We start from the raw sequence: 24,738 nt of genomic DNA on the forward strand, positions 1-24,738 counted from the left end.
GGATGGTCTGCTTCAATCAATTTTGTGCCCCAGGGCCTTGATACATGTTTACATTAGTTGTTACTTACAAAGACATATTACGATACAATTCTTTCCCCAATTAAAAACAAACCGAGGACGGGCGTGGTGGCTCACACCTGTGAGCCCAGCACTTTGGGAAGCCGAGGTGGGTGGATCATCAAGTCAAGAGATCCAGACCATCCTGGCCAACATGGTGAAACTCCGTCTCTACTATAAATAAAAAAAATTAGTTGGGCATGGTGGCGCGCGCCTGCAATCCCAGGTACTCAGGAGTCAGAGCCAGGAGAATCGCTTGAACCCGGGAGGCGGAGGTTGCAGTGAGCCGAGATGGCGCCGCTACACTCCAGCGGAGCGAGAATCCCTCTTGAACAAAAACTAGTAGGCTTTTGTGACTACAAAGGAGCTGGTTGCATGCTGCATTGCCTTTGAGTAAGAGTGGAACCCTAACTAAAAAAGCACATCTGGTAAACATAAAGGATTCACCCAGACTTGTCCTAAATAAGACTCCGGGCCGGGCACGGTGGCTCAAGCCTGTAATCCCAGCACTTTGGGAGGCCGAGACGGGCGGATCACGAGGTCAGCAGATCGAGACCATCCTGGCTAACACGGTGAAACCCCGTCTCTACTAAAAATACAAAAACTAGCAGGGCGAGGTGGCGGGCGCCTGTGGTCCCAGCTACTCGGGAGGCTGAGGCAGGAGAATGGCGTAAACCCGGGAGGCGGAGCTTGCAGTGAGCTGAGATCTGGCCACTGCACTCCAGTCCGGGAGACAGAGCGAGATTCCGGCTCAAAAAAAAAAAAAAAAAAAAAGACTCCGATTTCCCGAACTGAATCAGGAGTCCTTTAGAGCGACTCTAGCTAAGAAAGCCTGGCATGCACTCCACTGAGTTTCAGGTTGGAAAATTGCGCCATCCGGGTATAGCCAGCACAGCCGGAACTCCATGAACAACCTGGGCAACCTAATCTCTGCATAAGACTCCTTCCAGGTACCAGTGGGTTGAGGGCAGCGGGGTGACGCGCTGACGTCAAGTCACGTTCTTTTGCACGTCCCGCTTCCCCGCCCCTCTCCGCACTGTGACGTTCCCAGAGAGGAACGAAGCGTAAACAGCGCACGGCATTTCGGGAGCGGGATTGTTTCGCGCAGGAAGCAGGCTCCATTTTAGCGCCGCCCGCCGTCGCCATCTGTTTCCCTTCCCTCCCCCATACCCTCGCTCGAGTCTGAGCCCTAACGAGAAGGCTAGGCCTAGGCCGCTGGAAGCTGGAGTGAAAGGACGGGAGAAAGGGAAAAAGAGGGAAGAGTCGAGAAGGCTGAGGGTTAAAGAGGCCAAGTGCGACGCGCGCAGCCGGGCGGACGGACTGACGGACGGGCCCGTGCTTCTGCCGCGGCTGCGGCACCCGCGCGAGTCGCGTCTAAGCGGCGGCGGCGGCGGCGGCAGCGGCGGAAACCGAAGGGGAGCAATGGCGGCCGACAGTCGAGAGGAGAAAGGTTAGTGCGGAGAAAGGTGACGGGCGGAGGCGAGGCTGGGGCTCCGGAGTGGAGTGATGGAGCAGTGGTCGCCGTTGCGGGGCGGGAGTGGGGGTTGGGGAGGTTAGCTTGCCTCGTTGGGGAGCCGGTCGCCCCCACCGAGACACTTGGACTCATTGGCGGAGACCAGGCCTGCCCTTTCGTCCTCGGTCTCCATATGGCCTGACATTTCATCTCGGTAGGGTTTTTCTTTGATCCGGATTTCACGCTTGATTTTCCGTTTAGCTGTCTTGGACTGAGAGGGGGCCTTTCTGAGTTGCAAGCTCCTAGGTTTATTTCCTGGTAGGATCATGCGGATGTAATGCGTATTTTCAGGACAACCATTTCTGTTAGACTAAAATTTGAGAACCCCTAATGCCACGATCAACACTGGTAGTGTGGTAAGTGAGCATGTTTAAGAAGTGGCACTGGCAGATTATTAATCTTGAGAAATACCTGCAAATAACTTCTGGCTGTTCCTGTTCAGTAGGCAACGGGAACTAGCCGTTTTGTTCCTCGGATACTCATTTTGGAAAAACATAGTACTTGGAAAAACGAATACTTAGTTTGGAAAGATAACTATGTGACTTAGGCTGGCAAAGAAATCCTGGGTCTATTATGCTAGAAAAACGTGTGTAGGTCCCAGAGGGTACAGTCAGAAACAAATGGATTCAAGTTATAGAAAGTTGGAGGGATAAATTTCAGTGAAATGTAGGGAGAACTGATGTTGCTATAATGGAAAGATATACTAAGTTTCCAAGCCCTAGAGATGTTAATGTAGGTCCTAGATCAATATCTGTCTGGAGAGTGGTTTAGATTAAATGCTGCTTTAAGATCTTTTTCAACCCTAAGATTAACATAATAGTCTTGGAAAGATTTTAGTTGATAATATGACAACGGTCGCTGCTCTGTGTCTCACACATCTCTTCTGTGTGCCTAACTGATTTGGGAGATTTTTGTGGGGGTTAAGTGGGCTCTAGAGTCAAGTTACTTAGGCCTATGATCCTTTTTTCTTCATTTTTCTGGTTTCTACATCAGGAGGGTCTTCATGCTTTAGTGAACTGCCCTAGGATAGAGACAAGCTTGGAAAGTGGAGTGGGTGGGAATATGTTTAAGATATTGCCCTTATCCTAAAGCAGTTCTTTGCTTAGTTTATAGCAGTTTGATGTTCCATCCTTAAACTAAATGCTAAAAAATCTCCCTGGGTTTGTTTTTTGTTTTTTGTTTTTTCTGAGAAATCCAGAAGGAATGTGAACATAGGATTGCATGGTGTTAGTGAGTAAAAGAAACTGCTTTTACTTAGTTAACTCAGTTATTAAAAATACGTACTCTTAATTAGTAAGTATTCAGCAAACATCTGATTGTAATTTATGAGCTGTGGATATGGGAGTCTGTAGTGGTTGTGGTGGGTGAAATGAACCAAACACAAACATGAGTAAAATTCAGTACTTCTCAAGAATTCGTTGTCTAAGGTGAAAATATTTACAAGTCATTGATAGAGTAGACGCAGTAATGCACATTGAAGAAGAAAAGTAGATGATTTTAAAAGTTTTGCTTTAGAAATGATTTAGTGGTGATAGTGCAATACAAATGCATAAACTGTAGAGCTATTATTGGGAAGGAGTGATGTCACCTGTTGTCTATACATAGGATACGTTTCCCCACTTTTGAGAAGGTTCTTTACCTCACATTTGCTTACTTTTTTTTAAATTTAATTTTCATAACAACTTTATTTAAAAAGTTTATGTAAGTGCTTTATCTTTATAGTTTAGAACAAAGATTGTTTCTGGGCTGCATGGAGAACTAGCACTTACCTACTGGAATTGTTTATTTCGTTTTGGGAGAGTTCTAGGTAACCTACAGGTTGTATCATTTACTTGATCATTGCACGCCTAGCTTTATAGTTAGAATCAATACTTGGCTCTTCATCTCTTAAGGAAAAGTGGTACTCTAAGTGCTTTATTGCCTATGAAACAGGAAATTATAAGGATAAACCCTCTAAAAATCTCAGTCATGTCACAAACGTTAAGTTCCTTCTCAAGTGATTCCATAAATGGTTTAAGATCTTGACAACGAATGAGTCCAAGTTGCAGAAATTGGCAATTATATTGATCACAGAACAGTAAAAAGACTCCTGTTCATAGAGTTCTTGAATTAATGGGTTTTGCACCTCTCTGGGTAATAAAGACATTAATTTCTATAATCTATAATGATGCTTCTATAATGTTCATACCTAGAAGCTGAAACCCATATAACTGGGCAGATTGCTAGCTCCCTGTGATTCCTGTGGTGATAATTTGCCCAGTAAACTGGATTTGAAAGGTGTTGCAATGTTGATGTTAACTAATATTAAATGCCATTTTTTTATATAAGGAGGAAATATGCATCTTTTCTGTTATTGCAGACACCTTGTATAAATTTTATTAAGCTTTTACAAAGTTTCCTACAAAGAACAGTTAAAAAATAATCTATCCAAAACGTGTATGAGTAATGTGTAATGAGTTACTACATTAAAAATAACATGTTTTCTACATTACCCAACTGGAAGCTCCCTGAGGGCCCAGAGTACATCTGTCTTGTTCACTGGGTACTTTGTATACAGTAATTGTGTTTCAGTACCTTGAATATTTACCAGGTTGGACTTTGTTAACTGATTGGTTATATGACATGTGCAGTGTGATAACCAAAGCTAAGAGTTTCTCAGTTTAAGTTATACGACACTTTTCCCCCCACCCCCAACCTCTACCAGACTTATTCCTGATAAGCATGTTCTTTTTTTTTTTTTTTTTTTTTTTTGAGACGGAGTCTCGCTGTGTCGCCCAGGCTGGAGTGCAGTGGCCCAATCTCGGCTCACTGCAAGCTCCGCCTCCGGGGTTCATGCCATTCTACCGCCTCGGCCTCCGAGTAGCTGGGACTACAGGCGCCTGCCACCACGCCCGGCTAATTTTTTGTATTTTTTAGTAGAGACGGGGTTTCACTGTGTTAGCCAGGATGGTCTCAATCTCCTGACCTCGTAATCCGCCCGCTTCGGCCTCCCAAAGTGCTGGGATTACAGGCTTGAGCCACCGCGCCCGGCCGATAAGTATGTTCTAAGACCCACAGTGGATACCTGAAACAATGGATATTACTAAATCCTATATATACTGTGTTTTTTTCTATATGTACATGTCTATGATGAAGTTTAATTTATGAGTTAGGGACTGTAAGAGATCAACCACAACAATAATAAAGTAGAACAGTCATTACAATATGCCATCATCACTACTCTTGTGCTTTGGGCCTATTATTAAGTAAAATAAGGGTTACTTTGAACATTGGCACTGCCATATGTGAACAGCTGATCTACTACCTGAGACAGTTAGCTAAATGACTAATGGCAGGTAACATGATGCAAATATTTGTTGACCAAAGGGATGGTTCACTTCCCAGGCAGGACAGAGTGGGACGGTGCATAACTTCATCACACTACTTAGCGCGCAGTTTAAAACTTATAAATTATTTATTTCTGGAATTTTCCATTTTTGTATTTTTGGACAGTGATTGACTCAATTGACTGGGGGTAACAAACCCTCAAAAGCAAAACCTTGGATAAGTGAGGGACTACTGTATATATACACACAGTTGTTTTCAGACAGCCTCTATTGCCTAGGCCAGAGTGCAGTGGGGGCAGTCATGGCTCACTGCAGCCTCAACCTCCCAGGGCTCAAGTGATCCTCCCATCTCAGCCTCTCTAGTAGCTGGGACTATAGGTGTGTACCAGCATGCCTAGCTAATTTTTTATTTTTAGTAGAGACGAGGTCTTCCTGTGTTGCCCAGGATTATCTTGAACTCCTAGGCTTAAGCGATCTGCCGGCCTTAGCCTTCCAAAGTGCTGGAATTACAGGCGTGAGCCACCATGCCCAGCTGTTATACACACGGTTACATGCAGGCATATACAAATATATATACACACACACACACAGAGTGTTGTGCGCACACATACAGTTATGTGTCATTTAACAGTGAAGGTGGGCATTGTTAGGTGGTTTCGTTGTGTTATCATATTGTATTTACACAAACTTAGGTGGTATAACCTACTACATATCTAGGCTGTATGATATAGCCTATTGTCCCTAGGCAACAAATCTGTACAGCATGCTACTGTAGGCAGTAGTAACACAATGGAAAGTATTTGTGTATCTGAATATGATGAGGCGTTATAATCTTAATGGAACCACTGTCGTTTATATATGCATTTCATCATTGACCAAAATGTTGTGGCACATGATGACTGTGTATATACTATGGCTCTCGCTATAATAATTTCTTAGGATAAAATTGCCTTTCCTGGTTCACTTTAGTTTGGGCTGTGTAAAGCATAGAGTATGTAATTGATATTCCAATATATTCATTTTATCTATAGGAGAAGTAAGGTAGAAAATTTTAAATGCTTTCTTTGCACTTAAATTGTATATTTTTTAGAAGACAGCAATTTTGGATGGGAAATCTAAGTTTTTAAACGTCATTTGGAGGAATGAGAATTTTGAATGACAAAAACTGAGAAACTAGTCTAAACGTACAATGTACATTACAAGATATAGAAGGGGGAGGTTCTAGTAATCTTGCTTCATTGCCAGATCCCACTAAAATTATATTAAATGAGTTAAAATATAATTTATTTTGGTACTTTGTGTTAGAAAACAAAATGTGTAATATATTTAATATTTAACTTTCTTTAAATACTAAATCTTAGTCTGATGCTGGAACCTCATATCTTAATAAATAGTACAGTCTTCTGACCCAGAAGCTTCTGCAGTAAAAAATGACTGTCCCAGATAAAGGTTAATTTTCTACCCTGGTATCCCTGGAGTTAAAGTTGGTGACCTTCCTGGACAAGAATGTAAAGATTATGGTAAATTTTAAGTTTCCATGTTTACCTAAAACAAAAATCCCCCAACCAAGCAACAAACAGCTAGCTTTGTTATTCCTTTTTTTGAGACGGAGTCTGGCTCTGTCGCCCAGGCTGGAGTGCAGTGGCCGGATCTCAGCTCACCGCAAGCTCCGCCTCCCGGGTTCACACCATTCTCCTGCCTCAGCCTCCCGAGTAGCTGGGACTACAGGCGCCCGCCACCTCGCCCAGCTAGTTTTTTTTTGTATTTTTTAGTAGAGACGGGGTTTCACCGTGTTAGCCAGGACGGTCTCAATCTCCTGACCTCGTGATCCGCCCGTCTCGGCCTCCCAAAGTACTGGGATTACAGGCTTGAGCCACCGCGCCCGGCCTAGCTTTGTTATTTCTAACATCTTGTCAGTTTTTGAACAGGCTTTAAAAATAATGATGATTTTTTTTTTTTGGTTGTGGGGGGACAGGGTCTTATTCTGTTGTCCAGGCACTACTGCACAACTTACTCTGTTGTGCAGTAGTGCGATCAGGGCTCACTGCAGCCGCGACCTCCCAGACTCTGGTGATTCTCTCACTTCACCTTCCTGCGTAGCTGATAGTACAGGTGCGGTGCGCACCACTAATTTTTGTGTTTTTTGTAGAGATGGGGTTTCGTCACGTTGCCCAAGCTGATTTCATGCTCCTGAGCTCAAGCTATACACCTGCCTTGGCCTCCCAAAATGCTGGGATTACAAGTGTGAACCAGCATGGCCAACCTGTTATTCTTTTTATATCCTTGTTACTCCTGGGAATCTATACCTTTACCTCAGAACTCATTTTGCTAATAGTTTGTGATTTATAATATTAATACAAAACATTCACACATGATTATACTTGCGTGGAGGAATCTAGCAGCCAACTGTGGAATCTAGCAGCCAACTGTTTCGTTTTTGAGGCAGCACTTAAAAGTCATGCAATTCCAAATAAAAATCTGGGTTTCAGAGTCCTCTTGAAAATGTGGAAGATCTGACAACACAGTGCTTGCAACTGTCAAGGAAGTTAATCTGCAGTAGAGTAGGATTGTCCCCTTTAGCTTTCCTCCTCTTTCCCAAAGTATTATATTCTGTATACTAAAACTAGTTTGATGTTCCTGTGCCTTAGTATATTAAACTGAACCTTGGATTTTTTTGAAGTTTAAGATCAGTGTTAAGCAGGGTTTGCAGATATGTGTGCATGCCAGAATCTGGCAGATAAAGTACTTGCTTAATACATTAGGTAATAGTGTCATGGGTTTTTTGTTTTGTCTTTTTTTAAAGAGCCAGCGTGCTCTTTGTTCAGGTAGTGATAGTAAATACACTGATTCACCAGATACAAACCCAGATTGTCTCATGCAAATCTTTGACATATGTTACCTTCTCTGTGTCTTAACTGAAGACTAGACTACTCCAGCTGGTTGTTTTCAGGTGAGAATCTGGGCCCCTAATAATCAAGTAGTATTTTTTAAGCAGGTTTTCATATTAAATCCTTAGAATTTTTTTTTTTTTTGAGACGGAGTTTCGCTCTGTCGCCCGGGCTGGAGTGCAGTGGCCGGATCTCAGCTCACTGCAAGCTCCGCCTCCCGGGTTTACATCATTCTCCTGCCTCAGCCTCCCGAGTAGCTGGGACTACAGGCGCCCGCCTCCTCGCCCGGCTAGTTTTTTGTATTTTTTAGTAGAGACGGGGTTTCACATGTTATCCAGGATGGTCTCGATCTCCTGACCTCGTGATCCGCCCGTCTCGGCCTCCCAAAGTGCTGGGATTACAGGCTTGAGCCACCGCGCCTGGCCAGAATTTTTTAAAACAACATTCAAGAGCTGAGTTTATTCTGTAGACTGCTAGCGTAAAACTTTTGGATGGATTTGAATTTTAGCTCTAAATGTAAATAGTGTTAAATGTAGGATTGTTTTATTAAGCTTATTTGTTGCACTGGCACATTATTTTAAAAAATCCATCTTTTTGTGACATCTTAATTTTGGAACAAAATTTTATAGATTTTAACCTGAGGTCAGGAGTTCGAGACCAGCCTGGCCAACATGGCAAAAACCTTTCTCTACTAAAAGTACAGAAATTTGGCTGGGCCTGGTGGCGGGTGCCTGTAATCCCAGCTACTTGGGAGGCTGAGGCAGGGAGAACTGATTGAACCTGGGAGGTGGAGGTTGCAGTGAGTTGAGATCACGTCACTGCACTCCATCCTGGGCAACAGAGCAAGTCTCTCTCAAAAAATTTTTTTTTTTTTTTTTTTTTTTTAGAGATTTAAAGTGATTTTTAAAGGCCGGGCTCATGCCTGTAATCCCAACACTTTGGGAGGCCAAGGCAAGTGGATCGATCACCTGAGGTCAGGAGTTTGAGACCAGCCTGGACAACATGGCAAAACCCTGTCCCTACTAAAAATAACAAAAATTAGCTGGGCATGGTGTGGTGAGCGCCTGTAATCCTAGCTACTCGGGAGGCTGAGGCAGGAGAATCACTTGAACCTGGGAGGTGGAGGTTACAGTGATCCCAGATTGTACCATTGCACTCCAGACTGGGTGACAGAGCAAGACTCCGTCTACAAAAAAAAAAAAAAAGTTATTTTTAATATCTGTATAGTTCTCTATGTAGACATCTAAAAAAAACTTTCAATGTGAAGTGCTTTGTGTCATAGAATTTAGGATTTTTGTAGTGCATGAATTGTATGTTTATAGACCTTTTCGTAACCTGGCATTTCTAATCTTTGTTTACTGTTGTTATTCTTGGGTTGAGATGCTACTGTCAAACTATTGTGAAGTAATTGAAAGCATACATATTTCTATTTATATAGAATATCAATAATGTTAAACTTCAGGACAAAGGAAATGGTTAAAAACATTTGTTCAGGTAGGTTAAAGAAAGTCAACCTAGAACTAGTGGATATTACTTCATATCTTAAAGAGATAATTCTTCTTAAAAATGGATATGCCAGTGATGATTATTATCTTTAATAGCAGTAACTTGTGAGAGTATTAAAATGTTTCTGCTTTTGTAATTCATTCTACTTTAAAAAAAAGAATTAAAATGTATGGAAGGTGTACTTTTTCAAGTCAGTGAAGGATATGGCCAGAGGAAGCAGTTTATATTAGCTTTATAACTTAATACTATAAGCTTTAACACTGACCTATTTAAATGAATTTTTTTGTTACTAAAAATGCACTTCACGTATATAATTAAAATATTTATCCTTAAAACTATAGTCATTTTGGAAACATCTGTCATGTATTATTATATGACACTTCTGTCAACAGTGATTAGAGTATGTGTCCCCTCCTTTTGAACCTAGGTAAGCTTTTGTGATGAATAAATACTGTGATGCTGGATTTCTCCCTGGTCCTTTTTCTGTTGGGACACAAGTGTCCTAAACTACCATGTAAGAGGTCTGCCTCCTCTGTGGCTGCCATAGTAATGAGTAATCACACAGAGAGAATTGGAGAGGCTCCAGCTTTGAATCTTCCCAGCCTAGACATCAGCCAGACTTGTCAATGAACAAGGCTTCAGATGATTTCAGCCCCAGCCCTAACCCCATTTAGTAGCAACCACATGGGAGACCCAGGTCCAGCCCTGGAACCATGAGTCATAATGAAAAATGTTACTGTTTTAAGTCAAGTTTTAGGGTGATCATCTTACACAGCAGTAGATAATTAGAACATGTATGTATGTACCATATCTGTTTTGTTGAAGAAGGGATTTTGTTTTGTGTCCTGTACCAGGTTTTATATGTATCATGTAACCCATTAGCAAGAGGATTGGGGCAGGCAACCTCTTAAAGTCTGATAGTGATAAGGAAGGGGAGTCTTAAAAGTTGAAAACTCATAGAAGATTCAAATGTCCTCCTTTTCCTGTCCCCAAAACTGATCTTTTTTAAGTGCCTCTTAAGAGAGATGAAGAATCTTGAACTCAGAAAGACTGGAAATTTCCTAATACCTAAATATAAGCTATAACCTGTATTTTCTTAACCTCCAAGACTTTTTCCCTTGTATATCATATTCCAGTGTATATATAAGGAGTTTCAGTGATGGAGAAAAGTAACTTAAAATTTGGTCATTTGTATTTTGTCAGGGGTGGCAAAACTTTTTGTAAAGGGCCAGATAGGCTTTGTGTGCTGTAAGTGTTTTCTGACATATTCTTTGCTTTTTTTTTTTTTCCTTGTTAATAAGCACCTTAAAAATGTAAAAACCATTCTTGCAGGCCATTCTAAACAGGCAGTGGGCCACGTTTATCCTGTAGGTTTTAGTTTGCCAGTTTGTGGTAAAACCACACAGTTTATTGATGTTATGGACTGTAATATGGATAAAAGTGTGTACATCATTTAAGTGAGGATGTTATAGTTGATTTTGAATATTTCAGTAGATTTTAAATGTTGTAATGTTAAAGATATAGAGCTTTCTGGTGCGCTGATTTGAAATTTATGTTCTAGTATATATGTCCTTTTAATATTTTGCATTTGTGTTCTTTATACTTTGGTTAAAGGTGCTTTTATTGTTCCCCATCTAATTTAACTGTAGATTTGTAAAGCCAGAACTTCATACTAATATCTGTTTGTTATTAGAAAAGTGTATTTGGTGAACTTGAACATTTGCACTTCTGTTTCTTTATCTGCTAAGTAATGAATGATTAAACATGCCTTATTTTATATGATTTGTATATATGATATATTTTTAAAACGATAAGATTTTAAAGTGACAAAGTATTTTTAAAAAGTAGTAAGTATTGGTTAATATTTGTTGTCTTGAAAAAGGTTGTAGGTGCTTTCTAAAACTGCAACCAATGTCTGAATTTGAATTCATTAAAACTTTTTAAAACAGTAATACCCCCTTTTATAGGAAAACCAGGCTTTAAGTGTCTTTGAAACTTAAATTTATTTAAATTAACGTTCTGCAAAATTCATTCTGTATTAAATTTAGCATGTCTAAAGTGTATAATATATAAATGTTCAGGGTTCGGGGGCGATACTTCCAAATAAGATCTAGTGATTTTATGAAAAGATTTGTATATCATTATATTTGCCTATTTCATTTGATAGTCTTAAATTTTTTCTTTTTGTTTTCTGCAAATGTATTTGATTCTGTGAAGACGTGTTGGATCTACTTTTTTATTGATTAATGAGCTTTGACCCACTACTTATTAAACATCTGTAAAACGTGGATTTACTTCTATCAAACTATTTTTTTTTTATTTATGATGTAGAGTCCAAAAATGGTGTTTGCCACCGTTCAGATCTTGAAGGAATTTTGTCTTAGCAAAAACATGAATCTAGATGATGAGAGAAGCTTTTTTGTTTGACATATCTGGATTTTAAATAAGATTTTTAAAAAGTAAACAAAACCCATGTAACCTGTTTTCATTTTAGAAAAATGATAGAAAGTACATATCAGCGTTGGTACCACCCAAAATAATCAATTTTGCTATTCCAGACATAGTAGTTTTCAGATATCTTTAGACTGTGTCTGTCTTCAAATGTAAAGGAAAATGTTATCTCTTCCATTTCCCGTGTAACCTTCTTATCATTTGTATTTACTATCTCTTCAGTCACTGATTTCTTTCCCACTTTGGGGAAAATTTGAATACCATTTAACCTGTTTATAGCCCCCAGGTTAATTAATAGACCTTGCTGTAATTCAGGTGGGCTTTGTTTTTTCCCTGAAGCCACAAATATAATTGTTGTGTCTCATCAGTTTTCATTGCTTTATACTTCCTCTTTGGCACAACTTAAATTTGGAAAAATTTTTTTGGTATTGGAATAGTTAATGTTTAAACATTTACTATTAGTATTAGTACATTATTTTAAAATTTAAAATGGCATTTGTGTGTATTTCTAAGGTTTGTCTTGTTGGACAAGGTGGAAGTGGGGACAAAACTGAGTTTTACGCTTTCATGATCATTGAATATGTCAATATAGTCATAGTTCCCTTGTCTGAATAAGTTTTATGCTTTTACAGTCCACACCAGCAGGCTCTAAACGTTTTTTTATTATATAGCGCATTGATAATTTTTTCATTTAACTTCCTTTTTGACATAATTTCACATAAGCGTAATAGCGACAAGTGCAGTGTGAAGAATTTTCTTTTAGTGTCCAGCCACATTCTGCGAATGTTAGCATTTTGTCACGTTTGTCTCATTCTGTGTGTCTGTGTGTGTGTACGTGCGTGTGTGCACACTTTTTCCTGAACCATTTGTAAGTTTTAGACATAATACAGCTTTGTCCCTGAATACTTAAATATGTCTTATAAGGACTTTCTTTGACTTAACCATAGTACAGTCAAAATTAGAAAAATAACGTTGATACTTACAACCTTTTTCAAGACAACAAATATTAACCAATGCTTACTACTTTTTAAAAATATTTTGTCACTTTAAAATTTTATTATTTTAAAAATATATATACAAATCATATAGAATAAGACATGTTTAATCATTCATTACTTAGTAGATGAAGAAATAGACGTGCAAATGTTCGAGTTCACCAAATAACGTTGATAAACACGTTAAATGGGATACATTTACGTTGATACAAACTATTCAGATTTCACCAGTTTTTCCAGTTATCCAATATTGTGGGCTGTGTTCAGTTTTCATGCTTCTCTAGTCTGCTTTGATATGTAATAGTTCTTACTCTTTGTTTCATGACTAGTGACATATTTGGATACCCTTTACTTTGGGTTTGTCTGATTTTTCCTCATGTAGGTTCAGCTTTTCCATTTTGCATAGAACATTACAAAAGCTTAGTTCTGTTCTCAGAGCATTGTAACAGGAGGTCCATGATGTTGATTTGTCTCATTACTGGTGATGTTAACTTTAATTATCTAGTTAATTTGGCCTGTGCGACATTTCTCCACTGTAAAGTTGTTTTCTCTTTGTAATTGTGGAGTGCACATTTTTGGTAAATGTGTATTTATAGGTTGTACATATGTATTTCTATACTAATTTATTGTACACATTTTTAAGCCATCAGAAATTTTAGAAATTTAAGAATGAGGTAAAAATAGAGACATTCTTACATTTTCTTTTTATGCTTCAATATATCTTTTCACGCCTTCTGAGATGTATACTCCTGGCTTTGTAGACCAGATAGCCCAGACTTCTCTTTCTCTGTGTGTGTGTGTGTGTGTGTGTATGTGTATGTATGTGTATGTGTGTGTCTATGTATGTATATATATTTTGAGACACTCACTCTTACCATCCAGGCTAGAGTGCAGTGGCGCGATCTTGGCTTACTGCAGCCTCTGCCTCCCGGGTTCAGATGATTCTTGTGCCTCAGCCTTCCGAGTAGCCGGGGTTAAAAGCATGTACCACCACGCCCTGCTAATTTTTATATTTTTAGCAGAGCAAAGTTTTGCCATGTTGGCCAGGCTGGTCTCGCGCTCCTGGCCTCAAGTGATTGGCCTGCCTTAGCCTACCAAAGTGCTGGGATTACAGGCATGAGCCCCCATGACTGGCCAATTCTTTACCCTCTATTGTTTTATAGAAATTAATCTTGTGTCTTGATTCTGAAATAAAAATAATGCTTTTTCATGTAAAAGTGAAGTAAAAGCTCCCTGGGCACTTGTGGCCTCAACGCTTAGTAAGTACTCAAAAGTACATGCTTAATGATAGTGATTTTTCCCTATTAATTTTTAATTTTATTTGCAGATGGAGAACTTAATGTTCTAGATGATATTTTGACTGAAGTACCAGAACAAGATGATGAACTGTATAATCCAGAGAGTGAACAAGATAAAAATGAGAAAAAGGGTATGTAAGAGTTCTATTATTTTTGAAATAACAGTATAAATAGAGGAGATTCAATATCTTAAGAAAATGACTTAAGTGCTTTTTTGTGCTTGTTCCTTGAGGCAGTTAACACTAAATGTACATAACAAACTGATATCCATATGTAATGGGGATAATCTGTTTTTTTCTAATATATGAAACTTTTCAAATATATGGATTTATTCCCGTAGTTGAAAGCTATGTTTTCTTTTAGATTAACTGTGGAGCAGAAATCTTTCAGAAGACTTTTAAAGAAATGAGGCCTTTTCCCCCCTTCCTGATGTATATTATTGTCAATCTTTGGTGAAATAAATGGAATATACTACAAATACTACTACTACTTTTTTTTTTTTTTTTTTTTTTGTATTTTAAAGGATCAAAAAGAAAAAGTGATCGAATGGAATCTACTGATACCAAACGACAAAAGCCTTCTGTCCATTCAAGACAACTGATTTCTAAGCCACTGAGCTCATCTGTTAGCAATAACAAAAGAATAGTTAGTACAAAAGGAAAGTCAGTCACAGAGTATAAAAATGAGGAATATCAAAGATCTGAAAGAAACAAGCGTCTAGATGCTGATCGGAAAATTCGTCTATCAAGTAGTGCCTCCAGAGAACCTTACAAGAATCAACCTGAAAAAACCTGTGTCCGGAAAAGGGATCCTGAAAGGAGGGCCAAATCTCCTACGCCAGATGGTTCTGAGGTAGTAAATATTATTGCAGATATAAAACAGAAAGCCATTCTTTTTGAGGCTTTAGAACTGTTTATTCACCCTGACCTTGTCTTTTATATGACTGCTGATCCCCTTTTTCTTTAAACATCAGAGAATTGGGCTTGAAGTGGATAGACGTGCAAGCAGATCCAGCCAGTCTTCTAAGGAAGAAGTGAACTCTGAAGAATATGGCTCTGACCATGAGACTGGCAGCAGTGGTTCTTCTGATGAGCAAGGCAACAACACTGAGAATGAGGAGGAAGGAGTGGAAGAAGATGTGGAGGAAGATGAAGAGGTAGAAGAAGATGCAGAAGAAGATGAAGAGGTGGATGAAGATGGAGAGGAGGAGGAGGAAGAGGAGGAGGAAGAGGAAGAAGAGGAGGAGGAGGAGGAAGAAGAAGAATATGAACAGGATGAGAGAGACCAGAAAGAGGAGGGAAATGATTATGACACTCGAAGTGAGGCCAGTGACTCTGGTTCTGAATCTGTTTCCTTCACAGATGGGTCCGTCAGATCTGGTTCAGGCACAGATGGATCAGGTACTACTTTTTGTTTGTAAAAGTTTGTCTTTAAAAAAACTTGATAGATTTTGGTCTTGAAAATGTTTACATTATAAAATTGTTGAGGAGATGGGGGATATTAATAGGATTGTCTTGTGATCTTTTATAATTATATGCTGTTGAATATTATAAATATATTTGAATAATCTTGAATAAGATTTGCATATTTTAGTAAAGGCATTTCCTAGCTACAGATTGGTTGCGTTGTAAATGAGCACAAGTCCATTTGATTCTGTATAAGGAAATGTATTTCAGATTTCTGTAAATTCTTATATTTTCATACCAGTCAGCAGTTTATTTAAACACTGATGTACTTGAAGTATATTCATATGAAACCTGTCCACTGGGTATTACGGTATTTCCTTGGTAAAATATCCCTGGATTTCCATCATATGGCTTCAGAATCAAAACAAATTATTTCTTTTTTCCCTGGGAGCACAGACTTTTCTTCTAATTCTGTGTCTGTCAGTTGACTGGCTGAGACAGGGTCAACAGGAGGGCTGGGGTGTGAGGTATAAGATGGAGACGAAGACTATAAATAAAATTCTTGTGGAAAAATCAGGTAAGAGCTGTCTTGAGTCATTTATTCAATGCTGTCTATCCTGCCTCTCTATACCTATGAGACAAAAATGTATGACTGTTAGATAGTTGGAGGCACTAGGCTTAGGGGAACCTTTCTTCGGGGGAGGGTACACCAAGGTGAGGTCAGGGTACTTACAGAGCACTGTATGACTGTCTTACGTAAAGATGCTACCAGATTGCTACATAAGCAAAATGTACTAAACATAAGAAAATTCCTATTTTTTGAAATACATTTACAGTTTCATTATTATAGAATTTGATCATTTATAATAGTACTTTTATATATATATAGTATAGAAAAGTACTTCAGTTGCCAATCACTAGAAGATAAGGCCATCTGCTCTACCTATACTACATACAGATAGTACATATCTATACTATATATATTACATATTTATACTATATAGATGGTTTATATTTATACTATATACAGTACAAGTAGAACAGATGGCCAGTTATTTTCTAGTGATTGGCAACTGAAGTGCTTTCAACCTTTTGTTCGCTAGAATTCTAGGTTTGGGAGTTAAGGTAGGCTTTTCAAGGGAAGTAGAGATAAATGGAATGGATGAGTAGTTGGATTTGTTGTAAAAACTTGTGGAATCTTTAATTCTGTGCTTCCGTCATGGCTTTTGCAAACTGATAGGATGTATTTTTTATAATTTAAGATAATAAGAAAAATTTCATTAGCAGTATGTGTTGAATGTTCATTTATTGTGGAGAATATGTGAAACCACTCCCATGGGTAGGGAACATTTTGTTGTAGGAATCTTTTTTGTATCTGTGTTATTTCTTAGACTTTAATGTTTGTATTGTTTACATTAAACAAAGGGAACTTACTTAAATGGTAGGACCAGAAATCTGCAATTGTAACAGGCTCCTAGATGATACCATAGTAAGGTAACTTGATAGATACACTTTGTTTTTGTGGAGAAGACATTTCAAATTAAATGGTAACTGTAGTTGTATAACAAATCTTGATATTAAAACTCTGTTACTAGACTAGGTTTATTCTAAAAGAGATACCTGAAATTTTTATTTTCCTTATTAAAGGAAAATCCCTTATGTGGAACATGCGTTAGGTACTATATTAATAAGCAGGAATTTTTTTTTATACAATAGTTTATGAAAGAATGGGGTGGTTTTGAAATTTCTTCATTAGAAGACATCAATTTTTAGATAAAAGTGATCACAATTTAGTTTCTGTGTCATGAATTTTCTAGATTCCAGTTCATTTTACCTTATTCTCAGAATTTTTGGTAAGTTTATAAAAGCAACAGGCTGATGGATAACACTTTATTTATTAGATGATTTTCATTGTTCTTTTGACCTAAGAGTAACAGTTGGGGGAGAGGCCATAAACTTAAGAGCATTGGGAGTTATTCATACAAAAATGATGAAAATTCCTTGGAGATTTCTAATGCTAGGTTTAGCATTATATAAAAACAATTGAGTAGGATCTTCTTCTGTTATTTTCCCTGCATTATCTCAGATCTTTTTAGTAATTTTTTTTATTATTGTTTTGTCTTTATGTAAAGAAGGTCTTGCTATGTTGCCCAGGCTGGTCTCGAACTCCTGAGGTCAAGTGATCCGTCTGCCTCGACCTCCCAAAGTGCTGGGATTATAGGCATGCGCCAGGCCCTTTTTGGTACTTTGGACCATAAAGTAATTCTTTTTTAACAGCAACAAGAGATAAATTACACTAAATCTGATCCATTCATAATGCTTAGACTCCTGAAAGAAATATCCATGGAGGAAAAATTAGAACATGTCAGAACTTTTGAAAGGAACAATGAAAAAAGCCCCCTAGACCAGTTAAACCTGTAATCCCCTTTCAGAAATAGTTATAAAACATCCTTTCTACTTGCTCAAGCCAGAGGACCTGCCCTTGAGTCTAGGTTCTGCCACCCAGGAACTGTGGGACCCTAGTCTAGTTGCCTAACCACTTGTCTAATCCAAGGTTTCTTCATCTGTAATGAGAATATCTTGTAAACTTGTTCTGAGAATTAAAGGAGATAAGTACTTAAAGCTTTTTAAATAGCTGTCATTATATAGTGGGTTACTGTATACATGATCACTGATTATTCTTTTTCAGCTCTGCATTGTTTGTATAAAAATAAACATGCATTTTTTTCTTCTTATTCCCTTATCTCTAAGCTGAAAAGTAAAAGGAGCTTATCATGGTAAAATTAAGATAAAAATAAACAGATAGGAGAGCTGAATTCCATTTCAAGTCCTCATGTATATGCTTATAAAGTTCCAAATTAAGCTTGGGACTGGTTCTTACATGACAGGTAATCCAAACCTTTTCTGTTTACTGAAGATTTTCAGCTCTCTTACAGAAATACACAGGCTGCCATTAAAATTGTAGGGGTAAATTTTAAATTGAATTTGAAAATAAGAGCAGTAATCCAGGGAGGAAATGTTTAAGGAGAATGAAATAGAAGACACAAAAACAAGCAGTGGCAACCAGAAGGGAATCGCTAATTATGGTATATATATTTTTTCCATTTGTAAAACTTTGGGTTCAGGGGTTCATCAAATCTCTTAAGATAGAATTGGAATTGTGATGAAGAATGGTAGTGGAGTTTAAAAAAATAAGGACTTAATACAGTGTTACCTGGTGTGTAGAAAGGACACAGTTTTGAAAGAAATTGTTTTTGCTTTGCAAATTTTTCCCCCTCTTGGAAAACTGTATTCAAGGTCACCTATATATGCCAGGTAAGGCCCTGACTTTGTAGTTATTTCATTTGTTTTTATTTGATTGAAACTGATGAGAGAGATAAGATGCCTGTACTTTTAAAACAGTATTTTTAAAATAAAACATTCTTAGGAGATTGAGGGATCAGGAGAGGAACACAGACTAATTAAAGGGCTATGCAAAAACTAGACATGTAATGATATATTCTTGTTTGATTACTTCTCTTTGTTTCTATATTGTGATTTAAAAAAAACTCTTGTTCTTTTTAGATGAGAAAAAGAAGGAAAGGAAGAGAGCTAGAGGCATATCTCCAATTGTTTTTGATAGAAGTGGAAGCTCTGCATCAGAGTCATATGCAGGTATTCTCATTTTGTGATCATATCTGACTTGATTCTAATGTAATCTGCTTTAGAAAGCGTGTGGAGGCTGTAGTTTAGTGTGAACTTGTTGATGTCCATTAGTACTGATTTTTGGCATGTTCAGTGTAATAATTCTAGAGAAAACTAAGCTTTTTCTTATTATTTTAATCCTGTTCTGTTACTGCTTAAGTGGAATTTTCACTTTTTTTTCTTGGAAGATGATGATTCAGTGACTAGTTTTCTGAGTGGGAAACTGTTCAAACACATACTTTTAAAAAAATCCAAACAACCCAAAAAGCAAAACACTCGTACACATTGAGAAGTTTTTTTGTGTGTGTGGGTGCGCCAGGAAGAAATTTGTCTTGAATGAGAATTTTATGTGACAAGACTGTAGAAATTTTGTCTTATCTCTATTAAAGCTCAATCTGAACAAATGTACTTTGGCTAAATACAGGTTCAGAAAAGAAGCATGAGAAATTATCATCTTCCGTTCGTGCTGTCCGAAAAGGTATCATTTAAATTTGAAATTGTTTTCATTGCATGCTGCACAGTTATTATTTTGCCTTATTGGTTCTCCATTAATAGCTACTTTTAATGTAGTAATGTTCCGATATATTACATGAAGCAAAAAATAATATCTTACATTGAAAGCTCTGTGTCTGCTTCTTACTGCATATCTTTTAGAATAATACCAAACATTTCAGGATATTTTAGTTTTTGGACAAAATGGGATGGGTGTATGTGTGTATATGTGTGTATGTGTTACATATAGATGTGTGTGTATATTTATGTATGTATATCATGGTCTATTATCACTTGAATCTGAGTAAGAAAATCTGTAAAACTTGGTAACCATTTTCATACGTAAATATGGATTTGATATATCGGAACATCACTAGGTTAGGTTTACTTTCTTGCAATATGCTGGTTGTCTTTTCTTAGCTTTGCTTTTTATTACATGTCGTGGCTTAGCTTTCCAGGTTGAATGGGTGATTGTTTTAAAAGTTTAGCTGGGTTGTGGAGGGCTAATTTCAGTTAGTACAGTTTTGATCCCTTTGTGTGATAATGGCCTGTGGTTAATTGATTTGGGTTTCTTTTTTTCAGATCAAACCAGTAAACTCAAATATGTGCTTCAGGATGCAAGATTTTTCCTCATAAAGAGTAACAACCATGAGAATGTGTCTCTTGCCAAAGCTAAGGTATTAGCATCAGTTCTGTTGAAACTGTCCTAATATTAAAATTTTTAAATGGGAAAGTAGACTTGTATCAAGTAGCGTAGGTATTACAGTTTTCATTAGGACTTTAAAGGTCTACATTGCAGTTACCACTTAGCATCTGGTTTGTAGTCAGGCAGCCTACTTGTAATTTCAGTTTTCTTTTTTTTTAAAGATGATTTTAGGAGTCAGAATATTAAATGTTGAAGGCTATACAGTTTAACTTTTTGCTGTAAAAGATCCTGTTTCTGTTGGTTTTTGTTTTTGTACTTCCTCAGTGGCTCATTTATTGTGCTAACACTTCTAACAGTACCTCTAGTTAACCAATTACTGTTTTATGTTGATGGTTGATGTATACTTTGAGGTTCTTTTGAAATCATTCTTTTATGGAGAGTTTTTATTTTTTTAAAATTAAGATCATTGGTGTTTAGAAGAAAAAGGAAGAATTAGCTTAAAGGCCCACTCCAGACTTTGCAAAAAGGATATGCATAGCTGCTGTAGGATGTTGTAAGATAGTAATTTTCTTTTTATGTTTGGCTACAAAAATACATTGTGTGTTACACTAGCTGTTATAATGTTTTGCTATTCCTGGTTTAAATTGAGTACAGTTTCAACTGATTTTCAGAAACTTAAAACTAAAGTTAGACATTTTTCTAACGATATTTCTGTCAATATTCTGTATTTCTAACTTAAGGACTACCCATAAAACTTTACAAACAGAAGGAAATAGTACACCAGATAGCCTTATTCTTCTCTCTAGCTTAAGTGGATTTAGGCAGAAGTACACTTAGCCCTCGGTATCCACAGGATTCCCCATCTTTAGATTTAACTAACTGGATTGAAATAATAGCAGAAAAAGGAATGAGAAATAATACAACAGAAAATACAAACTTAAACACAGTATAACAACTGTTCACATAGCATTTACATTGTATTGAGGTGATTTAAAGTATATGGGAGTATATGCATAGGTTATATGCAAATACTATGCCATTTTATATAAGGGACTTGAGCATCCTCAGATTTTGGTATCTGTGTGGGTCCTGGAACCATTCCCCAACAGAGACTGAGGAACAACTGTAAGCACTTAGTTTGAATGAGATGTCATTTGTATGAGCAGATTGGTGTGAGCTGAATGATAGCATCTGCCTTATAATTCCATTTCGTTTTATCTTTTGTGAATGAAGAATTGGTTAAAATGCTTTAGAAATTAACAAATATCTTCCAGCTCTAGGTAGAACATAGGCCTCTTCAGTCAAACTATTGATACATAAAAATTTGAACTTAAAAACTGCTTTAAAAAAATGAAGTTAAATAGAAAAATGCTAGATTCTTGACTAATACAGTAATTTTTAATTATTTGATTAGGCACAGTTTTTCAAGAAGACAAACTTCTAAGTTGCGGTTCACCTTCAAACAGGATGTATTTACCACAGTAAATCGTTGTAATATTAAAATAATTGTAGGTGGTTTGTTTCAATATGTAGAATTCTAGTCCCTTATATTTGAACCTCATCTCCATGTGTTTACTAGTTGCTTTAATAATTTTGTAAAATTGGTAATTGTCTAATTACCAATGGTAAAATGGTAAATTGGTAAATGGATAAGAATGAGTGAATGTGAGTCAGCCTAAACATTTATTGTAGGATAGTGGGGAGCTGTGAAGATAGGGGGGTGATATATTACAAATAGCATACAGTCGCTTGCTGCGAAGTGACATATCCATCAAGAAAGGATCTTGTCCCATAAGACTATAGGATTCGTAAGAGGTACCTATAATACCATATTTTACTATACCTTTTCTATTATTTTTTCCCTTAGGTTTTTATTATTTTGACAGCTGATAAATAAAATCTTTCTTCATTATAGCTTACTTAAATTGAAAGCACATCAAAATATGTAGTTTTTTTTTTGTTTTTTGCAAACATAACTGGAAACACAAAAGAGTTGTAATTAATTTCACTTTTTGGTCTTTATGTTATTTATATAGGGTGTATGGTCCACGCTCCCTGTAAATGAGAAGAAATTGAATCTTGCATTTAGATCTGCAAGGAGTGTTATTTTAATATTTTCTGTCAGAGAGAGTGGAAAATTTCAAGGTAAGAATAAAAATAATTTGGACATATGAAAACATTAATTATATTAGCATCTACATATTATGATATGATTCTCTTAGGGTTTGCAAGACTTTCTTCAGAATCACATCACGGAGGATCTCCTATACACTGGGTGCTTCCAGCAGGAATGAGTGCTAAAATGCTGGGAGGTGTCTTTAAAATTGACTGGATTTGCAGGTAAATTAACACTTGAGTATAGATAACTGAAGTTTTGAATACGCTGCCAGTTTAGAATAATGTGTTAAAGTAAAAACGTCATCATATGCGTATCTTACCTTATTCACTATTTTTATCTAATGTGGGACACAACAAAGGTGTATTAAGTCTGAAATTTTATGTATTTGATTTGTTTTGTATATTAGTAATACAGCAGTAAATGAATTGGACAATTGCTTGAAATGTTTTCAGGCATATCTGTATAATTTTAGTGATTTAACATGTCACTTAGCTATTGTGGAATAAGTACTCTGACTTGGCTAACAATTTCGGAGGTAACTAGTTTAGTTGTGAACAGTATTTTTTAAGGAGGTTAGCAAATGATGTTTAGTTGCCATTGTGATCTTTTAAAACTGAATTAAGATTTAACTATATTTATTAGAAAATTAATCAGGCTTATTTTGAACACTGAGTTGTTACTATTTTTAGGTCCTTACTGCATACTGAATTATTGTACACAAGAAGCTCATTATTTAAGTGATCTTTATGTGGCATACACAAATCTGTTACCTATAAAATTAATTTTAGTTAAAAAGTGTCTGAAAGGAGATGGTTACTTTATGAGTTTTAAGTTGGTTTTGGGTATTAGATCTTGATGAGCCTGAAGGAGTTGGGTGAAAAAAAAGAAAAATGCTATGCATATGAAGGAAAGCAGCCTAGGTCAAGAAGAGCATGGAAACAAACTATGGGCGGGGCGGATGGGGAGGGCATGTGGTTGTGTGAGTGGGATAGGGAGCTACCTTTTTTAATGAAGGAGATGGTTAGGAAAAGAGAAGAACAAAGGGCAAAGATGGATAAGAATGAATGAATGTGAGTCAGCCTAAACGTTCATTGTAAGATAGTGGGGAGCTGTGAAGATAGGGGGGTGATATATTACAAATAGCATACAGCCACTTGCTGCGTAGTGACATATCCATCAAGAAAGAATCTTGTCCCATAAGACTGTAGGATTTGTAAGAGGTACCTATAATACCATATTTTACTATATCTTTTCTATGTTTAGATACACAAGTATTTTCATTGTGTTACAGTTACCTACGCTATTAAATACAGTAACATGCTGTGCAGATTTGTAGGCTAGGAGAAATAGGTCATACCATATATCCTAGGTATGTAGTAGGATAGACCATTTAGGTTTGTGTAAGTACATTCTGTGATGTTCACACAATGAAATCACCTGATGAGTGTATCCCTGTCATTAAGTGACACGTAATTGTATTAGGTTGATAATAGCATAGCAAAAAACTATGTGCAGAAAAAATACTCATCCCATTATTACTTTCTGTGGGGAAGAGTTGGAAATCATATAAATTCTTTGAAATAGAAAATTAGTTAAACAGATTATAATTTGTTAAATATATGTGGAAGTAATCTTGCACATATCAGCATGGAAAGGTATAACAAATGAAAAAATCCATAATTACGGTATTGGAATGCAGTGTTACGTAGTGAGACTGTTAGTACTATCTCCCACCTCCTCTATATTGCCCCCAGGGATTTTAAAATATAAATTTAATAGTTTTTTTGAAATCAAAATTAAAGTTGAAAATCTGGTGACCATTTATAGGGAAAGGGAGTGATTTTTTTCAGCAGAGAGATGCACATTTTTATTTATTTTTATTTTATGTGTGTATGTGACTGCTCTGTAAAGGCTAGAGGAAACATTGTAATGTAACATATTTGCAGGTGTTGCTTTCTTGAGAACAGGAGAGAAAATAATTGCCCATTTTTACGTGGGTTGCAGCATATTTTGTTTTGAATGTTATTCTGTTAACCTTCATTTTTACATTACTGATAAGGAAATTTGTTTCTTAATTTTAAGATAAATTTAATTTTTCGTGGATTATTCATTCTTCATATTCTTCATTGACTTACTGACTATTCTACTGACTTGTTTGAAGTGTATTAAGCAACCGAAGAGGCAGACAGACTCAAATTGTCTATCCTACTAACATGAGATGTAAAATTATGGGCAGTAAAGGGCTTTTATTATTTAAAAGTAAGTTTATGGGTTTACCTAGAAATAGTATTTTTACATAATAAAACTATAGTTTTAATTTTTTTAATACTCCTAAGTTCTATTCAAGAGCAATTTTG

General features: G+C 36.9%; 1 protein-coding gene across 4 annotated transcripts in view; it reads left to right on the plus strand.

Moving 5' to 3' along the window:
• The first annotated feature begins 1,121 nt into the window (after positions 1–1,121).
• YTHDC1 (YTH domain containing 1) overlaps positions 1,122–24,738 on the plus strand; it is a 38,681-nt gene continuing 15,064 nt past the window's right edge. For 2 of the 4 annotated variants that reach the window (XM_033214537.1, XM_033214538.1), the window contains exons 1-9: positions 1,122–1,507; positions 14,064–14,165; positions 14,558–14,886; positions 15,008–15,434; positions 19,005–19,094; positions 19,549–19,602; positions 20,199–20,293; positions 22,299–22,407; positions 22,485–22,602. In XM_033214537.1, coding sequence (XP_033070428.1) covers positions 1,480–1,507; positions 14,064–14,165; positions 14,558–14,886; positions 15,008–15,434; positions 19,005–19,094; positions 19,549–19,602; positions 20,199–20,293; positions 22,299–22,407; positions 22,485–22,602 — 1,352 coding nt within the window. In that variant the 5' untranslated portion in view covers positions 1,122–1,479. The remainder of the gene's footprint in view (positions 1,508–14,063; positions 14,166–14,557; positions 14,887–15,007; positions 15,435–19,004; positions 19,095–19,548; positions 19,603–20,198; positions 20,294–22,298; positions 22,408–22,484; positions 22,603–24,738) is intronic. The other 2 variants (XM_033214539.1, XM_033214540.1) reach the window with 1 other exon arrangement.

Source organism: Trachypithecus francoisi, unplaced genomic scaffold (assembly GCF_009764315.1).
Source record: "Trachypithecus francoisi isolate TF-2019V2 unplaced genomic scaffold, Tfra_2.0 Lachesis_group1, whole genome shotgun sequence".
In the NCBI taxonomy this organism is placed as follows: domain Eukaryota; kingdom Metazoa; phylum Chordata; class Mammalia; order Primates; family Cercopithecidae; genus Trachypithecus; species Trachypithecus francoisi.